Here is a 27,172-nt window from a genome sequence, read left to right on the forward strand (position 1 = left end):
GCTGAGTGCCTGCGGAGGCAAGAAAAGGGTTCTGGGTCCTTTGGAGCTGGAGTTACAGGTGGGTCTGAGTATTTGATATGGGTGCTGGGAGCCAAACTCAGATCTTCTAGAAGAACGTCTCTCCAGCCACCAAACTTGCTTTCTTCATAAATTACTTTATGTAGTTATGGAAAACTGACTCCCAGTGGGAAGAAGGAGAGAGAAAATCTTAGAAGACAAGGAGAACCAAACACAACACATAGACACACAGTGAAGATCTAAGTGCTGCTTCTGGAAAGCTCACACAGGACTGGAAACTGGATATTAGTCTTTTGTTTTGAGACAATCTCATGTAATAGCCCAAGCTGACATTAAACTCACTATGTAGCTAAGGCTGGCCTTGAACTTCTGGTCCTTCTGCCTCCACCTCTCATGTGCTGGAATTACAGGCATACACTTCCATTCTCAGAGCAGAATGGCTCAATTTCTGTCCAGACAAAGAACTGTTATACAGTTGTGGTGGTAGTTTGAATGAGGACCCCTATAGGCTCATGTATTTGAACACTTGGTTTCCAGCAGTAGAACTAGGAATAATTAGGAGGGGTGGACTTGTTGGAGGAGGTGTCTCACTGCATGTAGGCCTTGAGGTTTCAAAAGACTCACTATTCCAGTGTCCCCCTCTCTCTGACTCCAACTTGTGGATAAGGATGTGAGCTCTTAGCTGTTCCTGCTGCCATGTCATTGCTCTGCCATTATGGTCTCTAGCCCTCTCAAACTGTAAGCCCTAAAATAAACATTCTTTTATAAGTTGCCATATTGATGATATCTTACAACAGGAACCAGAAAAGAAACTGAGACAAAAGATGTATATCAATTTAGGACATGGTTCTTTATGTTTCTGAAGAAGTAGTTCTATAAACACACATAAATAAGGCCAGTGTCACAACAGGTCAACTGAATCTACTGAGTTGAACCCATTGGTAGCTTGGCTATTCAGGTATATTTATGTATTTCAAAAAAAAAAAAAATTTTTTTTTTTTTTTTTTTTTACATGTGCAACGTTTGCTAACTGAAACAATGGAAGAGCTAAAATAAAAAGAAAAAAGAAAAAGAGATTTATTTTCATTCGTTTGAGATAGGGTCTCTCTATATAGCCTTAGTTATCCTGAAATTCTTTATGCAGACCAGGCTGGCCTCAGAAAGCAGAGATCTGCCTGCCTCAGTCCCCTGAGTGCTGGAACTAAAGTGTGCACCACCACACCCAACTTACTGATTTATTTTATGTGCATGAGTATTTGCCTGAATGTATGCATGTATGGGTACCATATGTGTGCCTGGTTCCCATGGACGTTGGATCCCCTGGAACTGAAGCTATAAATGGTTGGAAGCCTCCATGTGGGTGCTCGGAACCTAACCCAGGTTCTCTCTCTTTTTTTTTTTTTTAAATATTTATTTATTTATTATGTATACAATATTCTGTCTGTGTGTATGTCTGCAGGCCAGAAGAGGGCACCAGACCTCATTACAGATGGTTGTGAGCCACCATGTGGTTGCCGGGAATTGAACTCAGGACCTTTGGAAGAGCAGGCAATGCTCTTAACCACTGAGCCATCTCTCCAGCCCAACCCAGGTTCTCTTTAAGAGCAGTTAAGTGTTTTCAACTGCTGAGCCATCTTTCTAGCCCCTCTACAATGACAAATGACTCCATCATGAAAGATGCTGAGGCATGCTGGGAAATGAATATAAATTAAGGGTTTATTACAAAATGAAAAATGTTAGTTTCTCATTGTCAGTGATTCAAGAAAACAAAGCCACAAGCTCTTGGTGGAGCTGAGGCCAGGACACCTGTGTGCAGGCTGGTGGTCAAAAGCCTGGCTCACGAGCGGGCTGACAGACACTGATTAACGACCTCTAGTAGGTGGGTATTCTCCAGGGCGGCTGCAACTCGCTCCTTATCTGCAAGCTGTTTGTTCACTAGGTAGGAAAGAGGGGTGGAAAAAACAGGGTTAAAAAGCAACTCTAGCCAGACTGCTAGCCTCAGTACAGATTCTACCTCTACCAATAAAGGTCCTGTATCACCTTCTCGGGACTGCAAGCCTTGATCAGGATATCCTTATCACTTGTGCCCACACTCTCTTGTCGGGAAACGCTCTCGTCCCCATACCTCCAGGGACTGCTCAGTCTGTCTCCAGTATTTCCTGAAGCCTGACACAATGTCCTTGGGGAATATCAGAGGGAAGTTCATGGGAAGCAGGAGATTTAAGTCAGGCCAGTTTGGTCTAGGCTGGAGTCTCGTAATTTTGTTCACTTAGACCCCTAGTCCTAAGTCCTAACTTTCCTTATAAACTGCTGTAGCAAAGGGAAAGTCTCACACAGCTGGGACCTAGGGGTTAAACAATCAACTTCCCCACCAGCCCACACTAACCTGCATGCTCCGAGGCGTGGGTCCCGGGTGTAATGTGCACATCCATCTGGGAGAAAGACAACCTGTGACTGAGCACTTATGTGTTTGTCCTTTTTCAAGGGGGGCGGTCCCTTCCCTTTGGACACCATGTCCCTACCTTCCTTCTAATCACTCCTCTTGATCCTGGCCCCTCTGTCCCACCCCAAGCCCACCTGCAGTCCATCCACTTCTACCCAAGGACCCCCTCAGCTGCTACTGACTTAAAGGTGTGCCAGTGCCTCCAGCAAGCCCATCTGCGGCTTCCCTTTCTGCCACATTCCTCACTATTTTCTGGAGTACTTCTTGTCACATCAGCTTGGCGTTTCCTCGCAGCTCATCTCTGCGAGGTGGGATCCTTCCAGTCTGACGTCCCCTCTCCTCAGTAGCTGTTTCACCCTTAGGCTCGACTCCAACTGACCTTGAAGCGCTGGGGAAGGGATCGCAGAAGCTTGACTTTGATTGACAGCCCAATAAGCGTCGCCATGCTGCAGTGTGGGATGGTGGGTGTGAAAGCTACGGCCACTGTGCTCTCGGGGTCGCTAACCTGGGTTGACAAGGGAGATTGGAAAGATCACAGACCGCTCCTAGCACAGAGACCCTCCCCCCCCCCCTCTCTTTTTTCGAGACAGGGTTTCTCTGTGGCTTTGGAGCCTGTCCTGGAACTAGCTCTGTAGACCAGGCTGGTCTCGAACTCACAGAGATCCGCCTGCCTCTGCCTCCCGAGTGCTGGGATTAAAGGCGTGCGCCACCACCGCCCGGCGAGACCCTCTCTTTAGTTTATTGATTTGGGCAAGTCACCTAACTTTTATGGGCTTCAGTTTTAATCACAGCCATAAAGTGGAAAAACAACCTCTTCGCCGTTTGTGGATGGTGAACGCCAGCCTCTAATGTATAACGGAACCTTTTAAAACTATCTGAACAAGCTCCCACACTCTGATGCTGCCGGTGACTCACCTGAATCCGAACTTGCTCTACTACGTTCAACTCCTCTAGTGTCAGCGGATGCTCGGGGTCATTAATGGACCGAATGAGATGTGCCAAGTGAAGGAAAAGGGACTCTAAGTTTTGGCCCACTCAGAACCTCCGCAGGCATGCCTAACCGGGACACCCCTCCACCAGCGTGTGTTGCACATCACTTCTTCCCGGTACCCCAAGCCCCCACCGTCCCGCCAGCGCCCAGCAGCGGCGGATATCGAAGATCTCGCGGGCATCGATGCTGTCGGGCACCTGTTCGTCTTCCTCGCCCGCCGTCACTGGCCGCTCCCCGGAGCGCTCATAGATGAGGGGGTTGGCGTTCTCGAGAAGCCCGCCGCGCCCACCGCCACCAGCTCCTCCACCGCCGCCCACCATCCCGGAACTGTGGTTCCCACAACCCCCGGGTGGTGTGTACTTCCGCTCCTACGGCGGGCGCACTTCCTGGGAATGAGGCGAGGGCGTGGTGTGACTACGGGGTCGCGCAAGGGACCTGCCACGCTCCTGGGACTCGACCGGTAGTTTGCAAAATATTGTGCAGCCTACGCGGAGCCGGGGAATGCTGGTAGCTCTCGCCAGAGGATCAGAAGAGACTCCCGCGGCTCTTGGCCGTGCGATCCTGTTGGGAGCTGGAACGCAGAAGCCAATACCGTTTGACAAGGGCACTAAAAGCCCCTCGAGATTGAACCCAAACCACCCTCTTCAGGAGGTTAGGCCGAAAGGGCATTCGGATGCTCAAACTCGCTCTCCGGCTATCACGGAACCGTAGATCCACAAAAGTCACGCTGTTTTCCCCGAACAGGGATCGGCAGGCACTAATTACATGCTTTTAAAGTAGACGAGCGATCATGAACTTGAGAACGTCATATTTACGCATGAGTTGGGGAGGGTTGACATAGCCTCTCAGGCTAGGAATTAAAATAGAAAAGATGGTGTATACTTGTAGGTGGAGCCCGTAAACTATGAGTCCTGGAAGCAAAAAGGATTTTTTTGGGATGAGGCCCCCCGCCCCTTTCCACCGAGCTCTCGCTGGGTGTGCACGTGCAGTTCTCCTTACCCAGATCAAATTCCCCGAAAGTCCGCCCTATTCTCCATCTGGGGCCCGAGAATGTACTGCTTACAGCTTCCTGCACTCTTCTTTCCAGGCAAAACCCCACAGTGGGAATGTGATTACAGGGGAAGTTAACACAAGGACTCAAGACCTAGGAGAAATGTTCCTGATGTCTCAAAGGACCTCTTGGAGGAGGCTCTCCCCTGCTTGCTGGTCAGAGGCACACTGCGGCCTGTGGCCTTAGCCTCCTATTCAGGCACAATGATCTTGCCAGGCACACTGTGTGCTCAGCCTACAGTGTCTGGGTCAAACTTCAGGAGGCGGCCTTGATGTGCTGTGGCTTGTCTGTGAGACACAGCCATGCCTAATGACAGTGCAGACGCAGACCAAGACGCTGAAGTTAGTGTAATGTGGCCAGACAGACTTTCTGCCTGTTTACATGCTGGGATATGTGGGCCCTTGATTCTCCTCTTCCCAGTGCAGGAGACGACCATTGCAGAGCACAGGGACTTGAATAAGAATTACACAATTGTGTAGAGTCAGAGGCTGAGCCTGAGGGTGAGGATGCACCCCAGAGAGGAGCTTGTGGAGGGTTGATGATTGGGGATGGTTGTGTTATCATTCATAAACATAATGCATAATGCAGGTGACCTGAGGCCAGTCCCACGAGGGGCAGCGGTGGGCCACCCAAGGCCTTGGCAGGTGAGAGATAGATAGATTCTCCATGGAGAGAGAGAGAGAGAGAGAGAGAGAGAGAGAGAGAGAGAGAGAGAGAGAGAGACAGCGCTAGGGTATAGAGTTTATTCCCACCCAAAGAACTGCCAAAAACGTTTATAGATCCAGAGTCTCTTGTGGCATTGGGAGGGTCAGATATTCCTGAGGACATCCAACTCAGGATCCAGTCAAGCACAAGGAGCTCTGAGGAGTGCTGAACTTGGAGGTTAGACACCTCTAGGTGGGGGTGGGTGGGTGAGGGTTGGGACATTTTCATTCTCTGTGAGTGGCTGTGGAAGTGGTTGGAGCTGTTACTCACCGTGGGATAAAGATGGTAATAACGGCTTCCCTCTGGCATTTGGTTCTGAATGTGCTCTCTGGCATTGACTGACTGATGAAAAGGGCTCCCAGCAAGGTTCCCTGTCCAGGAAGGTACAGAAACTCCTGGCCCCACACCCCACACCTGCACTAGGAGGCCCCTGTGTTCTGTTCTCCCTGTAGAACACTTAGACCTGGGGCAAAACAATGGCTTGACTTCCAGGACAAAGGGGATGTGTCAGGCAGTAGCAGCTGAGCCTGGATGGCCTTGTGTGTGTGTGTATGCACAGGGCATCCTAATGTGTACCCTGGTGACCCCTGCTAGGCCACTTGAATCTGACCTACCCTAAGGAGGCAGCACTTACTTTATCCCTTAGCCCCTCCCTACCACACTTTCTCTTTTGCCTGATGCCAACCAGGCTATTGAGGTCACCAGTGTCTTTGGAGACAGAAAACGTCAGCAAACGTCAGCCTGACCCAATCCTGTTCCCAGCCTAGAAAAATCTGTGACTGCCGTCGGCAGAATCATTTACAACCACTAGAGGGCAGGGTTGAGTCCCATCCTCTCCGTTCCATCCAGGCTTGGTTTCGCAGGGACCATCAAGTTGGTAGGGTCTTCTGTGAATAAACAGGATTTACAGGAGTGAGCTCCTGCGTTTATTTTCCACAGTATGGTCACAAATTTTCTGGAGCTGGACTTTTCACTCCAAGACAGCTCACTTCACCGCACAGCATGGCACAACTTTCTCATATCATCATAGAGGGTGAAGCGTTATTGAGGAGGGTCTCCAAACGACTACCTCAGCGAGTTGTCTCTTGCTGTGACAAGTGTCAAGCATAATTGGTGTTTCATAAGTTTCGTGGACAGAGATCCCATCTATACCGTGAAGATGTTTGCCTGTGGGTTTCTGAAATGAGGATGGGGGTGTCAGAAAGGCCAGACATGTCCATCAGAAGAGACTGCTGTCCCTTCCCCGTCTCCCTGAGCACCTATCCATGTATCGAGGGTCCTTATGCTTTTTAAAATTCCCTACACACCCATGGCTCTTATGACACCCCTATTGTCCTTGGTCCCCCATGTCATTAATTTCCATTCTTACCTTATTTTCATCCATAAGTTCTTTTATTTGTCCTCTAAGCAAAGAAAAACGAAACCCCTCCCTTCTACTCTGTCTTCCTATAAGGGTGCCAAATTGTGGTGTCTGCAAGTCTTTTCCTAAGACATTTCGTCTCTATCACCACACAGCTAGATCTTCTTCCTATAGGCCTGAAATAGCCATAGCTTCTTGCCTCTGAGAAACCGCCTTTTTGGAGTTCTGGTTTTCCCAGGTGTACCAAGTCTGTCTTTTTTTTTTTTTTTTTTTTTTTTTTTTTTCCGTAAACTGCATTGAAAACAGACCACAGGACATCACGAAGTGACGACTCTTGCATTGCTCACCGTGGGCACCAGAGGGCAGACAAAGACAAAGTTCCACAACTGCGGGCTGGTTCTGCTGGAGCCTGAGTCTCTTGCTGGTTGCAAGCTTATTTCAGCAGCTGAACAGAGTGTTAGCGGTGGACCTTGTAGATTTCAGCACTTGTCTTATTATTGTAGGGCTTTTTTTTTGTCAAATGATAAGAGTATGCGCTCAAATTCACTCATTTACTCCCACAGCTTAGGGTAGTGGGATAAAATATGAGGCATGTAGCCACACCCACTTTGGGTTTGAGACTGTTTTCTGAATACCAACAAATGTTTCTCTATGCTTCTTTTCATTAACCATTGACGTGAGCCCTGTTTCCTGGCAACCAACTGACTGCTTCCTGGAGCTGATGTTTGGAAATAGAATACAATTCAGAACCCTCAGAGTCTTGTCTACCCTATCACGGAGAAGAGTCATGTGTGAAAGATTCTGTCATTGAGCGTTATGTCGCTGAGATTCAAATGACACTTTCCTTTGATTGTGAGTGAACGCCTTGCACCCACTCACCTGTCGGCGCACATCCGAGTGACTTCTGGTTTGGGCTATTTTAATCAAGCCGTCCTGCACGTCTTCAAACAAGACCTTGAGCTGGGCACGGTGGCACACGACTTTAATCCAGGCGCTCAGGAGGCAAAGGCAAGTGAATCTGTGAGTTGGAGTTAGCCTGGTCTACAGAGTGAGCACTCAGACAGCCAGGACTACGTAGAGAGCTCTTGTGTCAAAACAAAACAAAATACAAGCAAACAAACAGAACTCATGGCTTGGTGTGAAGACATCCACTTGTTTCTTCAGGCTAAAGTCCTGCTGTCCTTCCGCATAGAACAAATGTGTTTGACATTCAGAGAAAAGGTGAAATTGCCTTCTCAGATCACCAGCTAATCACTGTACTTCCCCTCTGTCTGTGTGTAGTTGTATCAGTTGCTCCATGGCTTTGCCAACATTTTTGCTTATGGGTCTTAAGTTTGATTCTATTAAATGGGTGTGAAGTGGTGTCTCATTTCAGCTGCTTCCTTGAGCTTTACTCCCTTCCCGCCACACACACACACACACACACACACACACACACACACACTCTTTCACAATTTCCTCATATACAGACAATGACTAGTGAGACTCTCTGTCCCACATTCTCTATGGTCTTGGCCTGAATGCCAGTGCACTGAGTGGCAGAGTGCACGGGGCCCTCCTCCAGTTTGCTGCAGAAGCCCAGGATTCGGGAGATTACAATACCGTCCGGTTAACTAGAGAAACTGGTTCTCCGACTCTGAGCTTGGAGGACCTGGAGACCTTCAACCTCCACACCTCAGCTGTTCCTTCAATCAGGGAATTGAGGAGACAGGATTTGCCCGGGCAGGAACTGGGATCACAGAGTATGCATCTAATTGAGAGCAGAGGGATAGGACAAGTCCTGATTGTACTATACTAGGGAAATGACCAAAACCCAGCCACGGAACAAGTCTGCTGTCCCCCTTTCAGCTTTTCACCAGGTATCTGTGAGTGTGTCACCCCTTAGGACAGAACTGTGGCCTGTCAGCCTTCAAAAGGCACAGAGTTATTGGGACGCACAAAAGTTCCTGGTGTCCCTCATACCTCAGTTGACCTTGGTGGTCCCTGTGTTTCCTTCACCATACACCTACCCTGGTGCAGGCTTGCAGAGCAAAGGGTGTGTGTGCTCTGGGCCTACCAGCAACTCTCAGGCTCTTATCAGAAGTTGAACCAGAAAGACCCAGGGTGTGTGTGCAGCACTTACACTCCCCTAGTGTGGACACATTGACCTCCTCCTGCACCTCTGCATTCTGATAGCGTAAACTTTCTTGGTCTCTTCCTGAGTCTCCCCAGTCAGATCCACTGAACTCACCTCACCTGTGACCCCTGCTGTGGGTCACGAGACTCTGGGAGGTCACCAGGGTTCTCCAAGCAGGAAGGTCTGCCTGATTCACTCATGGCTACTTTTTGGAGTATTCTTTGTCTGGATTCCTGGGTTCAGAGTCAGAGATAACTGTAAAAGGGATGGAGTGTGCCTGTCCTCTTCTCTCTCGTCCTGGCCTGTGTCATCCATGAGAACATCACAGTGGCAGGGGCTTGCAGACGATGCCCAGGATTACTTAGAAGGGATGTGTTAGCTGCATGCTTTGTGACACACCTTTAAACTCAGATCCTGAAAGCTGAGAGAGCAGGCCAGTGTGGACTACATATAATACTCAGTCTCAAAAAACAAAACAAAACAAAATGCAGAAAGAGAAGAAATATGTTCACATAATTTTATTTCCACCAAATACTTCTATTCTGGATATGGCCTTTTAGCTTCCTGCCAGAAGGACATTTCAGTGTAGATTACACAAGATTTTATGGCAAGGTTTTCTTTGAAGATAAAGCACTGTGGGTGTAGGCAGGCTATAAGCAGGACCATTTCCATAGGTTTTTTTCTGTCGGTCATCACAGGCAGGAGCCCTCAGTGAGATGCATGGACAAAGATGCTGTCTGGAAGGCCATTGTGTGCAGGCAGCAAGTCACAGGACAGGGTGAGCACTTGACTGAGAAAGATGTTGGAAGTCACTCTTGGGTGGCTGTGAGTGGCTGCTGCCCTGGCCTCATCCACAAAGGTGGCACCAAAGATGCTGATTCCTGCGGGTCAGATGGGGGAGGGCTGCAGCAGAAGATTCACTTGGCTGATTTGGGGATTTTAACTTTTCTTGTTGCAACTCATCAGGTCTGCCGGACTCTGCTGTGTTGAATGTGGTGCTGTGGGAGGGGAGGTGCCAGGGAGGTGGAGCTGTAGAGATGACACACACAGCAGGAGGAGGGTCTACTGGACCCCTCCCTGCACTCCCAGGCAGAGAGGATCAGGGCGGCACAGCATCCAAAGGAGGACATTTTCTGAGGTAAAGAAGAGTCGACAAACCCATGGTGTCCAAACACTTACCTTCACTCATGCTTAGAGTTTGTAGTTTATTAGGTCCTTAGGGGAACATTCCATTATCCCTCATTTCCTGATCCCCAGCACAGCAGGCCAGGACTTTGTGCGCAGTCACAGCTGTGCTTCTCCCAGCAGCTCTCATGTCAGTGCCGCACAGACAATGCTGTGTGTGTGTGTGCGATAGTGAGTATGTTTATATCTGTCTGTATGTGACTGTGTGTGACTGTCTGTGTCTGTATGTGTTTTATGTGTATTTCTGTGTGTGTGAGTCTCTGTGTGTGTGTGTGTTGTCTGAGTCTGCCTGAGATGCTATGAGATTCATGTTCACAGACTCGGGACATCTGTGAATCTGTTTGACTGTGAGGTGTGTCCTGGAAGTGGGAAGGAAGCATCAGAAGATCCAGAAATGTCCAGGAAATAACATCCTATCGCTGTCACCCTGAGTACCTGTCCGTGTACGGAAGGCTATTTCTAACCTTTACAGATTCCCCAAGAACTCTTTGGTTCCTTGTGACCAATCATTCTGTATTATTAATTTATATTCTGACTTTATTGTTGTCCCTAAACTTTTTTAGGCCCTGTATTAAAAACTTTCTCTTATAATATATTCCATTGTACAAAGGTGATAAAATGTTCTCAGTCTGTCTCTGTGTTCACCTAAAGCATTTTCTCTGTCACTAAAGGGCTCTATCCCCCATCTTCTAGATCCTGATGCTCACAAGGCCCCTGCTTATGACAAACCCAGGCCATCCTAGGATACTACCTTTTACATTGCCTTGAAGGCCAGCCATAGGACATCACCACAATGATGATTTTGTAATGCCAATCTTCAACACCCAGGAAGCAGAAAGAGTTGAGAACAAGCTTCAATTGGATTCAGAAGCTGGGCAGAGAGAAAGGCTCTTCATTTGAGAGCACATGGGCTGATGCCTTGGCTATCCATTAAGGCAGTGGTTCTCAACCTGTGGATCATGACCACTTTAGGAGTTGATTGAGCCTTTCACAGGGGTGGTATGTCAGGATTTCTGCATGCCAGATTTTATGTTTGGGGATCCCCACAATATAAGAAAATGTATTAAAGGGTCATAACATTAAGGAGATTAAGGACCATTTCACTAGGGCTTGAAGGTGTTATTGAACTCATAGTCAACACATGCACACACAAACTTACTCCCCCTGCCCCATACCCCACACAGACACAGACAGGCAGACAGACAGAGAGAGAGAGAGAGAGAGAGAGAGAGAGAGAGAGAGAGAGAGAGAGAGAGAGACTGATAGAGAGAGAGAGGGGAAGAGGATGAGGTCACACTCAGAGCTCCTGCCCTCTCACTTCTCTCCATCTGAGACATCTCCTGTTACAGCTTTCTGCTCCCTGATCTTCTCTCCCACACCACATTGGGTTGGTGAATAAAAGGGCCAGGGATCATGGTGGCTTCATATTCAAGGACAGGAATTCTGGCATTCCAGAAGGACTTCAGATGCCATGCCAAGTCTATCCAAGAGTCCAGGGAAGGAGCAGAACCTGCAGAAGTGTCGTTGCCCTGCCTGCTGGCTATTGATTCCCTATTGACTTCTGCCTTATCAGTTCTCCTGCAATGAGAACTTTGCCCCACTCAACCATTTTCCACACCTACATCCTGAAAGGTTTAAATTCCTGCCTGGGCAAGGCCTACCTGTTCTGTTTCCTGTTGCTGAGAGACTGTCATCTTGTAGCAGCACACACTTCTGCCAGGGATTCAACCGTGCCACTCGGTAGACTTCCTGGCTGGCTGTCTGCTGTGCCCTGTGGGCTCCTGCTTCTCCTCCTCCACGTGCATGGTGAGCAGAGGGGACCAGGGCCAGAGCTGCCCAGCTCTGCAGAGTCAGAGTCTGAGCTCGTGGGAGGGAAATACCAGGGAGGGAGGAGCTGTGGAGACGACAGATGGAAGTGTGGATTTGTGCCCCTCTAATGCCCACACCAAAGCCCACACGATGGCACATGGAGGGTCAGAGATGTGTAAGGTTACCATGTACTGAGGAGCCAGCAGAGACAGAATGTGGCTGTGGCTGGAGCTCCTAGAGAATGTGCATAAAGACAAGAATTCCTTCATAATGCCAAGCGTCTCTGAACCTGTCACCTTGTTAATTAGAGAAGTGACCTGTCAATTTTCTTTCTTTTTTTTTCAATTTTATTGAGCTCTACATTTTTCTCTGCTCCCCTTCCTGCCTCCCCCCCCCCTTTCAACCCTCTCCCAAGGTCTCCATGCTCCCAATTTACTCAGGAGATCTCGTCTTTTTCTATTTCCCATGTAGATTAGATCTATGTAAGTCTTTCTTAGTGTCCTCATTGTTGTCTAGGTTTTCTGGGATTGGGATTTGTGGGCTGAATTTCTTTGCTTTAGGTTTAAAAACCACTTATGAGAGAGTACATGTGATAATTGTCTTTTTGGGTCTGGGTTACCTCACTCAAAATGATGTTTTCTAGCTCCATCCATTTGCCTGTAAAATTAAGATGTCATTATTTTTTTTCCTGCTGTGTATACTCCATTGTGTAAATATACCACATTTTCTTTATCCATTCTTTGGTGGAGGGACATTTAGGTTGTTTCCAGGTTCTGTCTATGACAAACAAAGCTGCTATGAACAGAGTTGAGCACATGTCCTTGTGGCATGATTGAGCATCCTTTGGCTATATACCCCAAAGTGGTATTGCTGGGTCTTGAGGAGGGTTGTTTCCTAATTTTCTGAGAAATCACCACACTGACATCCAAAGGGGTTGTATCAGCTTTCATTCCCACCAGCAATACAGGAGTGTTTCCTTTACCCCACATTCTCTCCAGCATAAGTTGTCATCAGTGTTTTTGATCTTGGCCATTCTTTCAGGTGTAAGATGGAATCTCAGAGTTGTTTTGATTTGCATTTCTCTGATGACTAAGGATGTTGAGCATTTCCTTAAGTGTCTTTCAGCCATTTTAGATTTCTCTGTTGAGAGTTCTCTGTTTAAGTCTGTACTCCATTTTTTATTGGATTATTTGTTCTTTGTTCTAAAAATTATTTATTTATTTATTTATTTATTTATTTATTATGTATACACTATTCTGTCTGTGTGTCTGCCTGCAGGCCAGAAGAGAGCATCAGATCTCATTTCAGATGGTTGTGAGCTACCACGTAGCTGCTGGGAATTAAACTCAGGACCTTTGGAAGAGCAGGCAATGCTCTTAAGCCACTGAGCCATTCTTTAGGCCCCGGATTATTTGTTCTTTTGATGACAAATTTCTTGAGTTCTTTGTGTATTTTGGAGATCAGACCTCTGTCTGATATGGGGTTAGTGAAGATCTTTTCTCATTCTGTAGGCTGTCGTTTTGTCTTGTTGACAGTGTCCTTTACTTTACAGAAGCTTTTCAGTCTCAGGAGGTCCCATTTATTAATTGTTTCTCTCAGTGTCTGTGCTACTGGGGTTATATTTAGGAAGTGGTTCCCTGTGCCAATGCGTTCAAGTATACTTCCCACTTTCTCTTTGTTGAGTTTCAGTGTGGCTGGCTTTATGTTAAGGTCTTAGATCCATTTGGACTTGAGTTTTGTGCATGGTGATAGATATGGGTCTATTTTCATTCTTCTACATGTTAATATCCAGTTATGCCAGCACCACTTGTTAAATATGCTTTCTTTCTTCCATTTGATATTGTTTGCTTCCTTGTCAAAAATCAGGTGTTTGAAGGTGTGTGGAATAATATCTGGGTCTTTGATTCGGTTCCATTGGTCCTCCTGTCTGTTTTTATGCCAATACCAGGCTATTTTCAGTAGTGTAGCTCTGTAGTAGAGTTTGAAGTCAGGGATTGTGATGTCTCCAGAAGTTCTTTTATTGTACAGTGTCCCGTCAATTTTCAAGATGGCCAGTGGACAAGGTTTCCAGCCCTAAGTAATTCATAAGGCCTCATCTCTACATCCTGCAGCTGAACTGAGGGGACCCAGGTTACCTTCCGCATGTACCACGGAGACAATGAGGTAGGAATTCCCAAGTATGGTAACAACTGATGGCTTCTCTTCCCCTACAGGATGGGACTCATCCAGCCCTATCAGGAACACACACACAGGGCAGGTGAGAGGAAGCCTTGTCCCCGTGAAAGATGGCGAACTTGGTGTCTATACATTCCGGGGAATTCCGTTTGCCAAGCCACCTGTAGGACAACTTCGATTTGCACCTCCTGAGCCCCCTGAGCCATGGAGTGGTGTGAGAGATGCAACCTCTGAGCCAACCATGTAAGTTCTGGGGCCCAGGGACCCTCAGACATGAGCTCTAGCCACACTGCTGTGCTTCCTCCCTCTCAGCTCTATAGCAGTGTTCTGTCTGTCCTGAGGGCATCTCCCATGCAGTTTTCAGAGGAATGTGCTAAGGATTAGAGAGGAACAATGGTGCCAGGCTCCTGGGTCAGAGCTTGATGCCTATAGGGACTCAGCTGCAGGTACTGCAGTGAGGAACGGAGACTAAGGCCATTCTTCATGGTCACTGTGACCACTCATTGTCCAGGTGCCATTGGCTAAGGACACATGCTTTCCACTGGAGACAATGTGGAAGAAGGAGGGACCGTGAGTGTCTGGAGTGAGATGGAGAATGTCTCACTACCCTGTGGGATTGTCTTTTTCATCCTATGGATCCTCTGTGAGCAGATTCTCCACTACTGAGTACCTTTGCTTGATTTCTGTTGCTGTGATAGAGGACCCTGATAAAGGAAGTGAGGAGAAGAAAGATTTTACTACAGGTCACAATTCCAGGAAATAATCAACCATAGGTGGAAACCACAGGGCAGAAATTTCAGGGAACTGATGACATCACATCCAGAGTCAGAAGCGCAGCCTATGGGTCACATGTATGCCTGCTAATCCTTCTCTTACTCTCTCCATTCTTACACAGTTCAGAGGCCCCTTCCCAGGGAATGGTGCCTCCTACAACAGGCAGGCGTTTTTATCTCAATGAATATAACCAGGATAATTTGCCACAGGCAAGCCCACAGGCAAATGATCTAGACCAGTGGTTTGATTCTTGTGGGTTGCTATCCCCGCAGGGGCTGAATACCAGTTATCCTGCATATTATATATTTACATTATAATTCATACCAGTAGCAAAATTACAGTTAAGGAACAGTGTTATGGTTGGGGTCAACACACCAGGAGGAACTGTATTAAAGTGTCGCAGCTTTAGGAAAGTCGAGAACCGCTGGTCTAGACACTCCCTCATTTTGATTATTTTTCCAGGTAATTTCACACTGTGTAAAGTCAACAATCAAAACTAGGCCCACACCAGGATTAGATAATGTAGGAGTGATGAACGCCAGTACAGGAAGATGCTCATCCTCACAGAGGAAGTCAGCAGTCTCTGGATACTAGCCTATTCAGGATATTACTACCCAACCGGAGGATACTAGCCTATTCAGGATGTTACTATCCAATTGGAGGCCCGCCTAAAAGTATTGCTTCATCTTCTTCTCTACAGAGCTGGTGGCCTTTACCTTGGCAGGAAGGGACTTCAGAGAGGGGCCAGATGTTATCATTGGCATCATGGAAAGTAGTGTCTGAACGTGGCTGAGAGAAAATTCAGACTATGATTTAGGTTTGACCACCACCTATCTTGGGCTATCTGTCTTCCGTTTTCACCGGGTGTCTGCAGACAAACCCACAGGCCCCGAAGGAGAGGATGATGAACGTGCCTATGTCTGAGGACTGCCTGTATCTCAACATCTACACACCAGCTCATGCCAATGAAGGTTCTAACTTACCTGTGAGTGTCAGGATATCATCAGCTGGGGGAGAGGATGTTTCTTTCTCTGGAAGATTGGAAGGGCTAAAGTAATTCTGAGATCCCCTGTAGTTTAGACCCTTATTAGTAGTCTTACCTTATGGGGTGAAGGAGGTCATCCCAGCTATGTTGAGCTGCTTAAGTCTGGGGGTATGACTCAGAGCTCTGGGACTCTAGATGTAAGAGGTTCAAGGTCTTTGATTAAACCAGGAATTCTTCTATCAACTTGAACCTGGCAGAGCTTCCCTGGAGGGTGCTCAAGGTCTTTATTATTATCAACACCAATATTTATAGCTGCAGGTTATCTGTTGTGCCAATGAGATCTGATGTCCCTTCTGATTAGTAATCAGAAAGAAACACACGTGGAGATATTCCTGTTTGCTCCACTTTGATGGGTCAGGTCAGAGAGTGATGATGTCATCATTTTAGATCTCGAGGCATTAATTCATGCCGAGATTTCCTGATGGGAAATTGAGAATGGAAATATGCTTGTAGGCCTAGAGTACCCCATCGGTGGACCATGTCCTAAAATCCTGAGTAGGAGATCAATGTGTATGTCAACCCACACAAAGACAAAGCAGTTGATAATAGTAGACACTACAGTTGATCTTGGACTGGGTGTGGTCCTCCAGAGTTCTGTATTGATGTCTCCAGGTTATGGTATGGATTCATGGTGGTTCACTTGTTCTGGGAATGGCTTCCATGAATGATGGATCCATACTGGCTGCTACAGAGGATATAATAATGGTTGCTATCCAGTATCGCTTGGGTATCCTCGGCTTCTTCAGGTAAGCCTGGAACTGGGCTGGACAATGGGGTCTGAGTAGAGCATAGACAGATCTGTGATTCCTGTTCCTGCCACATCTCAGCACTGGAGACCAGCACGCCAGAGGCAACTGGGGCTACCTGGATCAAGTGGCTGCCCTACGTTGGGTCCAGCAGAATATCGCTTACTTTGGAGGCAACCCTGGCCGGGTCACCATTTTTGGCTCTTCAGCAGGAGGCACAAGTGTGTCTTCACATGTTGTGTCCCCCATGTCGAAAGGACTCTTCCACAGAGCCATCATGCAGAGTGGAGTGGCCCTGCTGCCTGAGCTTATCTCTGACACACCTGAGGTGGTCTACACAGTGAGTGCCCTCATCAATATCTGTCCTTACTTTGCTACCTCAGTCCTTGCCTCTGGTACTCCATTAACCTGCTAAGTGAGGGAACAAGCATATGAGAAATTCCTTCTTCCCAGTAATTTCAATAATTTCTGAAAGGCATAAAATTTAGAATGCATCCCCTGTGCTGAGTGTATTATATGACAGCGAAGCTGTGCCCAGTGGCTTCCACCATTAACAAGATTCTTGCACATGGTTTCCCAGTTTGCTTCTTATTGCTGTGATAAGGACCATGGCCAAAAGCTACTTTCAAAGAAAAAAAAGGCTTATTTCAGCTTACAGTTTATTTATAGATAAACTTGACAGGAAGTCAGAGTGAGGGCACGGGCAGGTCACTGGAGGCCAGGACTGAAGCAGAGGCCAAGGAGGAGCACGGCTTACTGCCTTGTTACCCATGGCTTCTTCAGTTTGCTTTCCTATACAGCCCAGGACTCCTGCCCATGGGTGTCACTGCCCTCCAGCGTCAGTCACTTGTTAGGAAAGTGCCCGGACTCACCTTTGAGCCAGTCTGATAGAGGCATTTTCTCAGTTGAAGTTCCTTTTTCATGATTCCCCAGGCTTGTGTTAAGGTGACAAAAAATATCTAACCAGGACACATGGATTCAGGGAAGGGGCCAACTTGTAAAAATACTTGCTGTGCAAGTGTGAGGCCCCACATTCAAATCCCAAGAGTCCACCTAAGGCTAGAGGTGGTGCTATGTGTCAGGAAACCCAGTGTTCCTATGCGGAGATGGAAAACAGAAACAGATCAATCCCTGGAAGGCCGTAGATCAGTTAATATAGTATAGACAAATGCGAACCAGAGGTAAGGTGACAGATGACACTGAGGGTGTCCTCTGACCTGCTCACGTGAAATATGTCACATCATACCCATTGTCACACATGAACACACATAAAAACAACAATAAAGCAAATGTTCAGGCCCCTTTCCCAGCTGTCACTTCTGGACAACTGAAAATATGAACAGTTAGTTCCACCTAAGTCCTTTCATACGTAGCAAAGAGCAGGATGTGGTATTTAGGGGCAATGACATCTACTTGGAACCATGAAAACTCTTGGTTTGGAAGGATGAACCAACCAGTGCCTGTTCCATTTACAGACAGTGGCCAACCTATCTGGATGTGATGCCAAGGACTCAGAGGCCATGGTGCACTGCCTACGAGAGAAGACTGAAGCAGAGATTCTGGCTATCAACCAGGTCTGGATAATTGTGTGGTTTGGAGGACTTGGTCACTAGCATGTGGGATTGCCAGTCCTTACTAGTTGAACCAGTTAATTTGTCTCCGTGGTTAGCTGTCCTTTTAGTACTGTGTGCAGAAATAACAAGACAGGCTAATTTTAATGTCCGGTTTCTTCTGGAGTGAGCATAGCATCTTGAGATGAGACAGAAAATGGGGAAATCATGTGGGTATTCAGTGGGCATCAGAATATTTAGGTGGTTGATCTTCAGCACTGACTCTTAGTGCCTCATAGGTCTTCATTATAATCCCTGGTGTGGTGGATGGGACGTTCCTACCTAGGCACCCTCGGGAGCTGTTGGCCTCTGGGGATTTTCGCCCTGTCCCCAGCATCATTGGTGTTGACAGTGATGATTTTGGCTGGTCAGTCCCCTTGGTAAGACCTGGTTCTAAGCCCCTGGGACACTAAACTCAAATGATGGGTGGTGGGAATGCAGAGATACTTTGCTCTAGAGACAAACCATCCTATACTTAAGACTCTCCTCTACTTCCCAGTACATGGGCCTTGATCATGTCATAAAGAACATAACCAGAGAGACCCTGCCAGCTGTTCTGAAGAGCAGAGCATCACACATGGTGAGAGACCTTGGCTCCTGTCCCGATAGAATTATTATTAGCATTATTTATTACTGTTAATGATTATTCTTAGAAAGATCACTAATAACAATTATTGTAATTATTTTGATATACTCTTCTCAGCTACCATGCCCAGAAAAAAGGCAATGCATATGTGTTTCTGTGTGGATTCAAGCGTCATATGCTTCCTGCATCCCCTGTCTCATCCCAGGCCACGTTCCTTACTAGGAGTTTGCTTCCTACCTATCCAAGTGCTTGCCCAGTAAGAATCTCTCTTCCTGATTCCTCCTGCTATAGCTGCTGCCTCCTGAGTGTAGTGACCTGTTGATGGAAGAGTATATGGGGGACGTTGAGGACCCACAGACCCTGCAAGTACAGTTCACAGAGATGATGGAGGACTTCATGTTTGTGGTCCCTGCACTCCAAGTAGCACATTTTCAGCGTGAGTACATCTGTAACAAGACCATGGGCAGGGGGAGGTCAGAGCTGTGTGTCCCGGGTGAGCACTGTAGTGTTGAGACCTGACACATGTCTGGATCACATCTCTGTTACCAGGCATCTTAAGCGACTTACTTCAGTAAATCCTTATATCTAGTGCAAAAGAGAGACATCTTACCCATGTCTAGAGGAGGAAACACGTTAGTTACACTTGGGAGTCTTGTCCAAACCACTTATCTGTTTACAAAAATGTTTTCCCATCATTAATTCTCCATCCTGGGGTCACCACTCAGCTGTGATTCTAGGTAACTTTAGAGCAAGGTTTCCTATCACCAAGGATTAGGTGGGAAAGCTCCATTGAGAAAACTTTAAGTCCACATGTGTCCTCACTCCCAGGATCCCATGCTCCTGTCTACTTCTATGAGTTCCAGCACCAGCCCAGCTTCAACAAGTATAAGCACATCCGGCCACCCCATGTGAGGGCTGACCATGGCGATCACGCTGCCTTTGTCTTTGGCTGTGCCCTCTGGGGAATGAAAGGTGAGTCTTTCTTGAGCTGAATGGTGTCCTTGATGCGTTCCTGAGGGATTACTGAGCTCTTAGTCCATTCGGGGAAACTGAGGCTCTGGAAAAGAATGGGGTCAAGCGATAACCATTTCTGAGGTACAACAAAACAAAACAAACCACTACCAGGATTAGAATATGAACCTTTCCTAGTCCAGCTTGTGCTGGAAGGAATGGGAGAACATTGGGGTCGGAGTGAACCAGAGTAGAGACTTGGATGGATGCTGGGTTCTGAGTGGTGAGGGAAGAGAGTATATACCAGGCCTAGGGTTCAGAGTTAAGCTGCGGTTGATATAGTAGAGCATGAGTTGGCACCTGCATGAGGTAGCTACAACTTGGACCCTCGTCTCCTGTCTGCAGTTGACTTCACTGAGGAGGAGAAGCTGTTGAACAGGAGGATGATGAAGTACTGGGCCAACTTTGCAAGACATGGGTGAGAACATGCCCCTCCCTCAACCTCCTATACAAGACCATCCAGGGCTCCCAGGTGTGTGTACCTCATTAGCATACATGGGTCTTTATTCACACTCTAGTCTTCTCCATCCCAGGGCACACTTAGGCACACACCTTCTAGCTTAAACTTACTGCTCATCCCACAGAGTCCTGGTGGGTGAGTCACAGTATTGTGGTACTGTTCTTTAGATTTTTTTCCTCTGAGAGGGAGACACAAAACTAGACAGCTTCCCTGGTTTCATATCAGACACTGGTGGGTGACCCTTATATTCTATATCAGCACACCAGTCCATCTGTCCCCTTAGGCCCTTGGCCTACTCATCTACTGCTCTGACCCTAATCAAGGCGTCCGGTCTTGGATGAGAGTGACCTCACCCTTCCCTGCTGGTATAATATCCACAGGAACCCCAACAGTGAGGGTCTCCTCTACTGGCCTGAGTTGATCCATGATGAGCAGTACCTGAAGCTGGACATCCAGCCTGCTGTGGGCCGAGCCCTGAAGGCCAGGAAGCTGCAGTTCTGGACGAAGACTCTGCCCCAGAAGATCCAGGAGCTAAAGGGGGCTCGGGACAAGCATAAAGAGCTTTAGTGCCAGTTACAGGAAAGGTGTGTGGGGTTGGGGATGGATGAGGTCATCCCGAGGTTACAAAGTCCATTTATTTATTTTTATTCATTCCAAACTCACATAGCATTTCTAACCTCAGCATTTCCCGTTCATTGTGTATGACAAACCCTTTGTGTGTTACTCCTTATCCTTCTGGACACATTTTATTAGAATCAATAAATGGTCCCACAACCATATGGATGTGTGTTCCCCTCATGTTCTTTAACACTTCACTCTTTTAGACTCTCTCCTTGCTTCCTTCCTCTCATCTTCTTCTCCTCATCTTCTACTCCTCATCCTCTCTCTCCTCATCTCCAAGCCTCAGACCCTCTTCAAATGAAGCAGAAGCTTCAGGCACTGTTGACTTCAGGCAATCCCTTGTCCTCTCTCAGCTAGTTCATGTTTTCTCGTACTTCTAAGTTGCCAATAGCAAATCTGATTTCCCAAAGTTCATTAACTTCATAAGTGAAGAATGTTGCTCCCAAAAGTTAATAAACTACAAAGTGGGCTCTTAGCATCTGTGGCCTCAGATGTTTGGAGACTGAGAACAAAGGGTTGCATAAGCCCAGGGCAAGATAACAAGACCCACGTCTCAGAAACAAAACCAAATACATAACCTCAGTAGCTTACAACCAGTAACAAGCGTACAGTTTTATAGTTTTGAAAATCCAGGGTCAAGATGCCCACAGATCTGCTGTGCGGTGAGAAACAGTCTCTGGCTAGAGGTTTCCAGGATTTTATCTTGTGCCCTCTGCTGGAAGAATGTGTAAACAATGGCTTTCCTAGGACATTAAGTCCCTGCTGACTTGAACTGGGGGCAGGGAAGATTGTCCTCTTAGTGAGACTGACCGTGCAGGTTGTTTCCATTCTATATGTAGAATATTTATTGGCGTTCCTACTACGAGCTTGCCCCCGCTTTTCAGTTCTGCTCATACATAGTAAACTTCCAACAGGGAGCCCAAATCTCTTCTAGACTTTGACTAATTATCTTACTTTCAGTGGCTTGAGCGTGGATTGTTTTCATGAGGCTTGGGAATTGATCTTAGGGACTGTACATGTTAGGAAGTGCTCCACCCCTGAAGTACATTATTGGATTTTTCAATTTTATGTGTATGGTTAGGAAATCTGAGAAAATTCTCAAGGCACTCAACTTCCATCACATTAGATTAAGAACAGCCCCTTTTCCATCCAAGGCTTTCCTCAGGCCATTTGGTATCATTCCATACCCTTAGCCTGGATTCAACATAACTCTCACATTATTTTATCTTGTTATATCGGGGGCTTGTCTAGAATCTAATATAAACAGAATGTTTTGTGATTGTCTATGTCACTTAACATAATGCTTTTGGTTCCTTCCATTGTGGAATGCCATCCAAGTGTGCACACTACACATTCTATCCACTTATTATCCAATCTATGTACAGCTGTGCCACTTGCTACTTTGTTCTTTGTTGGGACAAGGTCTCTATGTAGTCCAGGTTGGCTCTGAACTCGTGATCTCACTGCTTTGGCTTCATGAGTGGCCAAACTGTAGGTGTGGTTCTCCAATTACGGGTTTGGATTTTAATAAAGCTATATTCTTACACATGATTGCATGTGATCACATGTATTTATTTTTTTGATTTACAACCTAGAACATAATTGATAAGTAACGAGACACATGTGTTAAACAACTAAAGAAGTTGTAAGAGGTATGTCAGTGGTAGAGAGCTTGCCCTGTATGAACAAAGTTGTGGGTGTGTTGCTCAGCTACATAGAAAGTATAATAAAGCCAGATCAGATGACATGGGCTTGTAATCTTAGGTACTTAGAGGACTGAGGCAGGGATCACAAGTTGAGCCCTACCTGAGATATGGAGCAAGGTCCAGGCAAGGAAGGGAAATTTAGTTATGGTCTGTCTCCACATAGGAAGTACAAAATATGTAAAAACTCTAATTTGAATTAGTGGGTTATTAAATAGAGGGGAGGGGAGGAGGAGGAAAAGAAGGAGGAGAAATAAAAAAGAGGAAGAAGAAAAGAACAGAAATAATGAAAATGGAAGGAGAATATGGTAGGGTCTGGGATTCTTGGGAATGATGGGGGTAAGAATATTTATGACACATTGTACTCATATATAAAATTGAAAAACAATAAAAAAGTCTCCTGGTACTGGGAAAACAGTTCAGAGGTAGACCACTTGTCTGACGTGTGTAAGATCCTAGATACAATTCTCTGGGCTCTCTTTAGAAGCTTTGAGGTAATTGTCTACACGAGCTGATTGGATGTCAAATTTCCATGTTTGTAGTGCCTGCACTATGGGACAGTATGCAAGCTGGGAACTAAGCTGGAGACTTAAAAACACACACGCACACAGAGACATGGGGTCATCCTTCATACAAGAATACCAACTTTATTGTACTCAGGAGAAGCTTATATAGGGATCCTTAACTGATAGTTATGCCCCCAGCTCTTGGGATCTTTCAGCGGCAGGCCTCACCAGAACCCACTCCCCTGCCATCAGGGTCTCATGCTCAGAGCAGCTGCAGGCACAGGTAAACAAGTTGTTTTGCTCAGTTCACTCCAGCAGGCAAAGGGTCTGAGGCAGGTAGAGAAAGTCAAGGGGCCAGGGGTCTGCATCCCCCAACCATGTCCATGGCCTACCAATCACCAGTTTCTCATATCTCCAAATGACTTATAATGAGCTTCAACCCCGTCCTCATCAGTTCCAGCTGTAGCTAACTCAGTCCTGAGATAGATTGTCTGTGGCTTGGCTCCTTGGAAGACTAAAGCAGGTGGGTTTGGTGAGCTCAGGCACTAAAGGGCTACCCATTCTATATACATACACTGTATCTCAATAATATATATGCTATATACATATATATGCTATATACATGTGTAAACTTGCATATATTACAACATATATGGCTTATAAAGAGTAGAGACATGTTTATACATTGCTGTGCTTTATCGGATAATTATCAGACTGGAATGCTTTTGAGGAAAGTGTTTCTACAAGACCTCTGGCCTCACTGGTTGTTTGTGCCACATTCTACTCTGCTGCTTATCCGGGTTCCTTATGGGTCCATCAGAAGGATTTGGTGTTTCTCTGAGCAACAGGCATGTGTTAACAATTTCTTACTTACTCCAGTCCACACACAGCACACAACAGGATACGCTATGGTATTTAGTTGGGATTGGGAACTCTACTAACTGCCTTGAAGGATGAGACAGCTCCTGACTGGTCCCTTTACAGATGATGGCCAACCTATCTGGATGTAAACCTGTGAATTCAGAGGCCTTAATGTACTGCATATGAGACAAACATGAAGAGGAGATTCTGGCTATTAACAACATGGGAAGAATTATGTGGTTTAGAGGATGGGAGTATGGGACAACCAGTTCATACTATTCTAAACAAATTAGTCTACTATTACACCTTGGTGCCTTTTCAGTTCTGGGGGCAAAACAAACAGCAAGATAGGCTAGTCTAGGCATAAGATCTAGTCTAGGGTGATGGGTAAGTAACCTGAGATAAATTTAGGATATTTGGGCAAAGGTATGTGTAATTCAGAAGGTATAGGAATATCTATGGGATTGACTTTCAGCATTGACTGACCTTTAATAACCCTCAGGTCATCAGGACCATCTCTAGTGTGATAGATGGAGAGTTCTTGCCCAGACACCCCTTGGAGTTGTTGGTCTCTGTGGATTTTCACCCTATCCTCAGCATCTTTTGTGTCAACTGTGATGAGTATGGTTGTATCATCCCCATGTTGAGGCACACTTCCAATCTCTGGGAAGACGGGGGCTCATATGCACGTGGTAGGAGATCAGATTTGTAGAATCAGGTCCATCCCATCCTACACTTAAGACTGAGTTCCATAGTCCACTTCAACTCTAATCCCACCATGAAGTAAATATACAGAGAGGCTATAAAGACTGTTCTGAAGAGTACGGCAGTACAGATGGTGAGGTTTTATGGGTTCTACCCCAATAAAGTGGCAGGTGGGGCAACTTTCCCTCACTTATGTCACTGCATGGCACACAAGGGGTGTGAGTCCTCCTACTTTCATGCCCTCAGGGCAGAGTCACCTGTGCTCCACCAGCAGTGCCAGCTCAGGTGCGGTTCAGGGTGTGTACTCCCTAGTGCTGTACCTGGTGAGGGACAGGGCCAGATCTCTCACTCCCAAGACCTCAGGGCCAGTTCTTCCACCGACCAAAGGTGGCAAGCAGCAGAGGAGGAGATAGGGCATCTCTCCCTTGCCAACTCGACTTCTGGCAGATGAGGGGTTGAGCAATCATATCTTACACATGTATTATCAGGGCTGGCTGGATCATCTGTGCTCCCATCAACAGGATCAGCCCTACTGTGCTGCCCAGGTGAGGTGCAGGGATTGGACCACTTTTGCGAGAAGCAGGACTGGGCATGTTTATAGGGTCATCAGATTGAGTCTGTAATTAGGGATGGTGGCCAACATGTCTGGGTGTGTTTCTCAGTGGTCCACCTTCTGAAGTTTGCTTTTGTTTCCAGGGTTTTGGCAGACACTGAAGTCTACACTTGCATAGGTATATCACATTTGTGAAAGATGCTTGGCTGTCATGGAACAAGATGAGGAAGATAAGAGGTCCAAGCATCTATACCATACACACATACATGCACACAGACACACAGACAGACAGACAGACAGACACACACACACACTCAGCTATAGCAGGAAAAAAGCTGTGGCTGTTTTATCTTTCTTCTTCTTTTTTTTTTTAAAGGAAGAAATACTCATGCTTTATTTCCTACAAGGATATACATTCAGAACATTCATTTAATAAATGAACCCAAACCTCTCTGTGTACAAAAGAAAGATGTCTGGAAACAGAGGGAGGTAAATTAAAGACTTTTGTTTCTTTGCAGTATATGTGTATCTCAAATATGTAGAGTAGAGTTTTGGCTAACTGAAAGAGAAAAAGTACAAGCACCATAAACCTAGTAACAAAAATGTTATAAACTTTTTTTTAAATTTTATTTATTTATTTATTTAGTCATTTATTTATTTATTTATTTAAGATTTCTGCCTCCTCCCCTCCGGGATATGGGCTGTGGCTGCTTTAAAATGCCGACTTTCTGGGCTGTGCTGCCAGCGTGACCTCTGGTTCTTTCAGGAGACCGAGTATTGGATGGGTTTTGTAAGCAGACTGCTGTTGCTTGCTTAATGGTAGCATGGACCTGCTGTGTGCCTAGAGATGGGGCACTGTGCATGTCTCTCAGAGGAGGTGAGCAGCTCTGCCATGCTGGACTGTGTGGAGTGGACAGATAGTACTGTATATACAGAATAATGGAGAAGCTTAAGTTTTAGACTGGGTGGGCAAGCAGAAACTTCCGTATTTCCCCTAATAATGGTGCAGCTTAAGTTTTAAAAAGCGCTCCTGGACTGTAAAGAATTACAGATATGCAATAAAGACAAATCTAGATGAGTCATAGTGTTGGATAAATGTATGTAGGCTTGAAAGAGAAAAAAAGGAGTATAGAGAGCCATAAAATAAAGGTAATGCTATTTAAAAAAGGGTAAAGTTTTTTTTTTTTAAAGAAACAGAGTACAGATAGTCATAGATTAAAAGAAGTAAAAAAAAGCCATGTAAAGATGGAATATACACAGAGAGCTTGGAATATGTATATTATTGTGTTATCTTTGAATCTTTTGACTGTGAATGAGCTAAGTACAGAAAGACATTTCATTGTTTGGGCTGCTAAGCTAAACCAGCATGGATATTATAAAGGTATCATGACTTCCAAATCTGGGTATAAGGATATGTTACTTTGGAAAAGAGGTTCTTTTCTTGTTTTCTCAGGGATGGGAACCTTTGGGATTGCTTCCAGACTGGTGTGATTTGATGGAACAAGATCCCCTGAAGGGTTGCCTTGAACACCCCTCAAAGAATGACTTCACCCAATAAACAGAAGAAGAAGTTTGGAGAAAAGCTATGCTCATATTCCCAAATATTGTTTGTAAATGTTTTTTTTTACATTTAAAGGGGAATATGCTATAGAGATTTGCATTGGCATGAATCTTGGTTTATTGATGCAAATTTAAGGTCAATCTTGTTATATGTATATTTCTGCTCTTGATTAAGGTATTGTGATTGTGTCATTCATTTCAAAATGTAATGTATAATTAAAATATAGATCAATAGATAATCATCTATAATAGTGAAGCTTCTAGTCATGTTAGTTAGGTTTTCTAGATATATAGAGATATATTTCAATTAGATAACTATTCTTCAAATCTTTCAGAGACCTTCAGAATATGGCATTTAAATGTTTTAATAACTTAGGACTTTTCATGACGAGACACATCTACTCCTGGCAGAGTCTGAGATGCCATGAATCCACCGCCAGAGACAGACGAGCTGAAACTTTGCTGGTAGGCCACGACCTCGTGGTGATATACATATTAATAGAAATGGGTTAAATTAATATGCAAGAGTTAACCAATAAGAAGCTAGAGCTAATGGGCCAAGCAATGATTTACATAAT

At 45.9% G+C, this 27,172-nt stretch overlaps 2 protein-coding genes across 6 annotated transcripts in view; one reads left to right on the plus strand and one right to left on the minus strand.

Annotated features, from left to right (window-relative positions):
* Positions 1–1,716: 1,716 nt before the first annotated feature.
* On the minus strand, positions 1,717–3,821 carry Ciao2b (cytosolic iron-sulfur assembly component 2B). The gene is made up of 5 exons (XM_050144456.1): positions 3,614–3,821; positions 3,377–3,454; positions 2,841–2,966; positions 2,405–2,450; positions 1,717–1,953 (listed from the first exon to the last, which is right to left on the minus strand). The coding sequence occupies exons 1-5, from the start codon at positions 3,770–3,772 to the stop codon at positions 1,856–1,858; spliced, it is 507 nt and encodes a 168-aa protein (XP_050000413.1). The 5' UTR covers positions 3,773–3,821; the 3' UTR covers positions 1,717–1,855.
* A 7,510-nt stretch (positions 3,822–11,331) lies between these two features.
* LOC126502563 (liver carboxylesterase) overlaps positions 11,332–27,172 on the plus strand; it is a 133,701-nt gene continuing 117,860 nt past the window's right edge. For 2 of the 5 annotated variants that reach the window (XM_050143673.1, XM_050143671.1), the window contains exon 1: positions 11,438–11,675. In XM_050143673.1, the coding sequence (XP_049999630.1) occupies positions 11,453–11,675 (223 nt within the window). In that variant the 5' untranslated portion in view covers positions 11,438–11,452. Of the gene's footprint in view, positions 11,676–13,891; positions 14,097–15,491; positions 15,613–16,284; positions 16,419–16,499; positions 16,759–17,893; positions 17,993–18,267; positions 18,409–18,527; positions 18,609–18,905; positions 19,051–19,442; positions 19,587–19,970; positions 20,044–20,465; positions 20,900–27,172 lie in introns of those variants that run through there. The other 3 variants (XM_050143677.1, XM_050143672.1, XM_050143674.1) reach the window with 3 other exon arrangements.

Source organism: Alexandromys fortis, unplaced genomic scaffold (genome assembly GCF_014885135.2).
Source record: "Alexandromys fortis isolate MF-2015 unplaced genomic scaffold, M_Fortis_MF-2015_v1.1 scaffold_1, whole genome shotgun sequence".
NCBI classification, from domain to species: Eukaryota; Metazoa; Chordata; class Mammalia; order Rodentia; family Cricetidae; genus Alexandromys; species Alexandromys fortis.

What these genes read in the sequence shown, in the direction of transcription:
- Ciao2b (XM_050144456.1), bottom strand. Translation starts at nt 3,772, where the DNA reads ATGGTGGGCGGCGGTGGAGGAGCTGGTGGCGGTGGGCGCGGCGGGCTT. An exon ending in ATGCCCGCGAGATCTTCGAT is followed by an intron (nt 3,455 to 3,613) that starts ATCCGCCGCTGC and finishes CACTTGGCACAT; the next exon opens with CTCATTCGGTCCATTAATGA. An exon ending in CCCTTCCCCAGCGCTTCAAG is followed by an intron (nt 2,451 to 2,840) that starts GTCAGTTGGAGT and finishes TCTTTCTCCCAG; the next exon opens with ATGGATGTGCACATTACACC.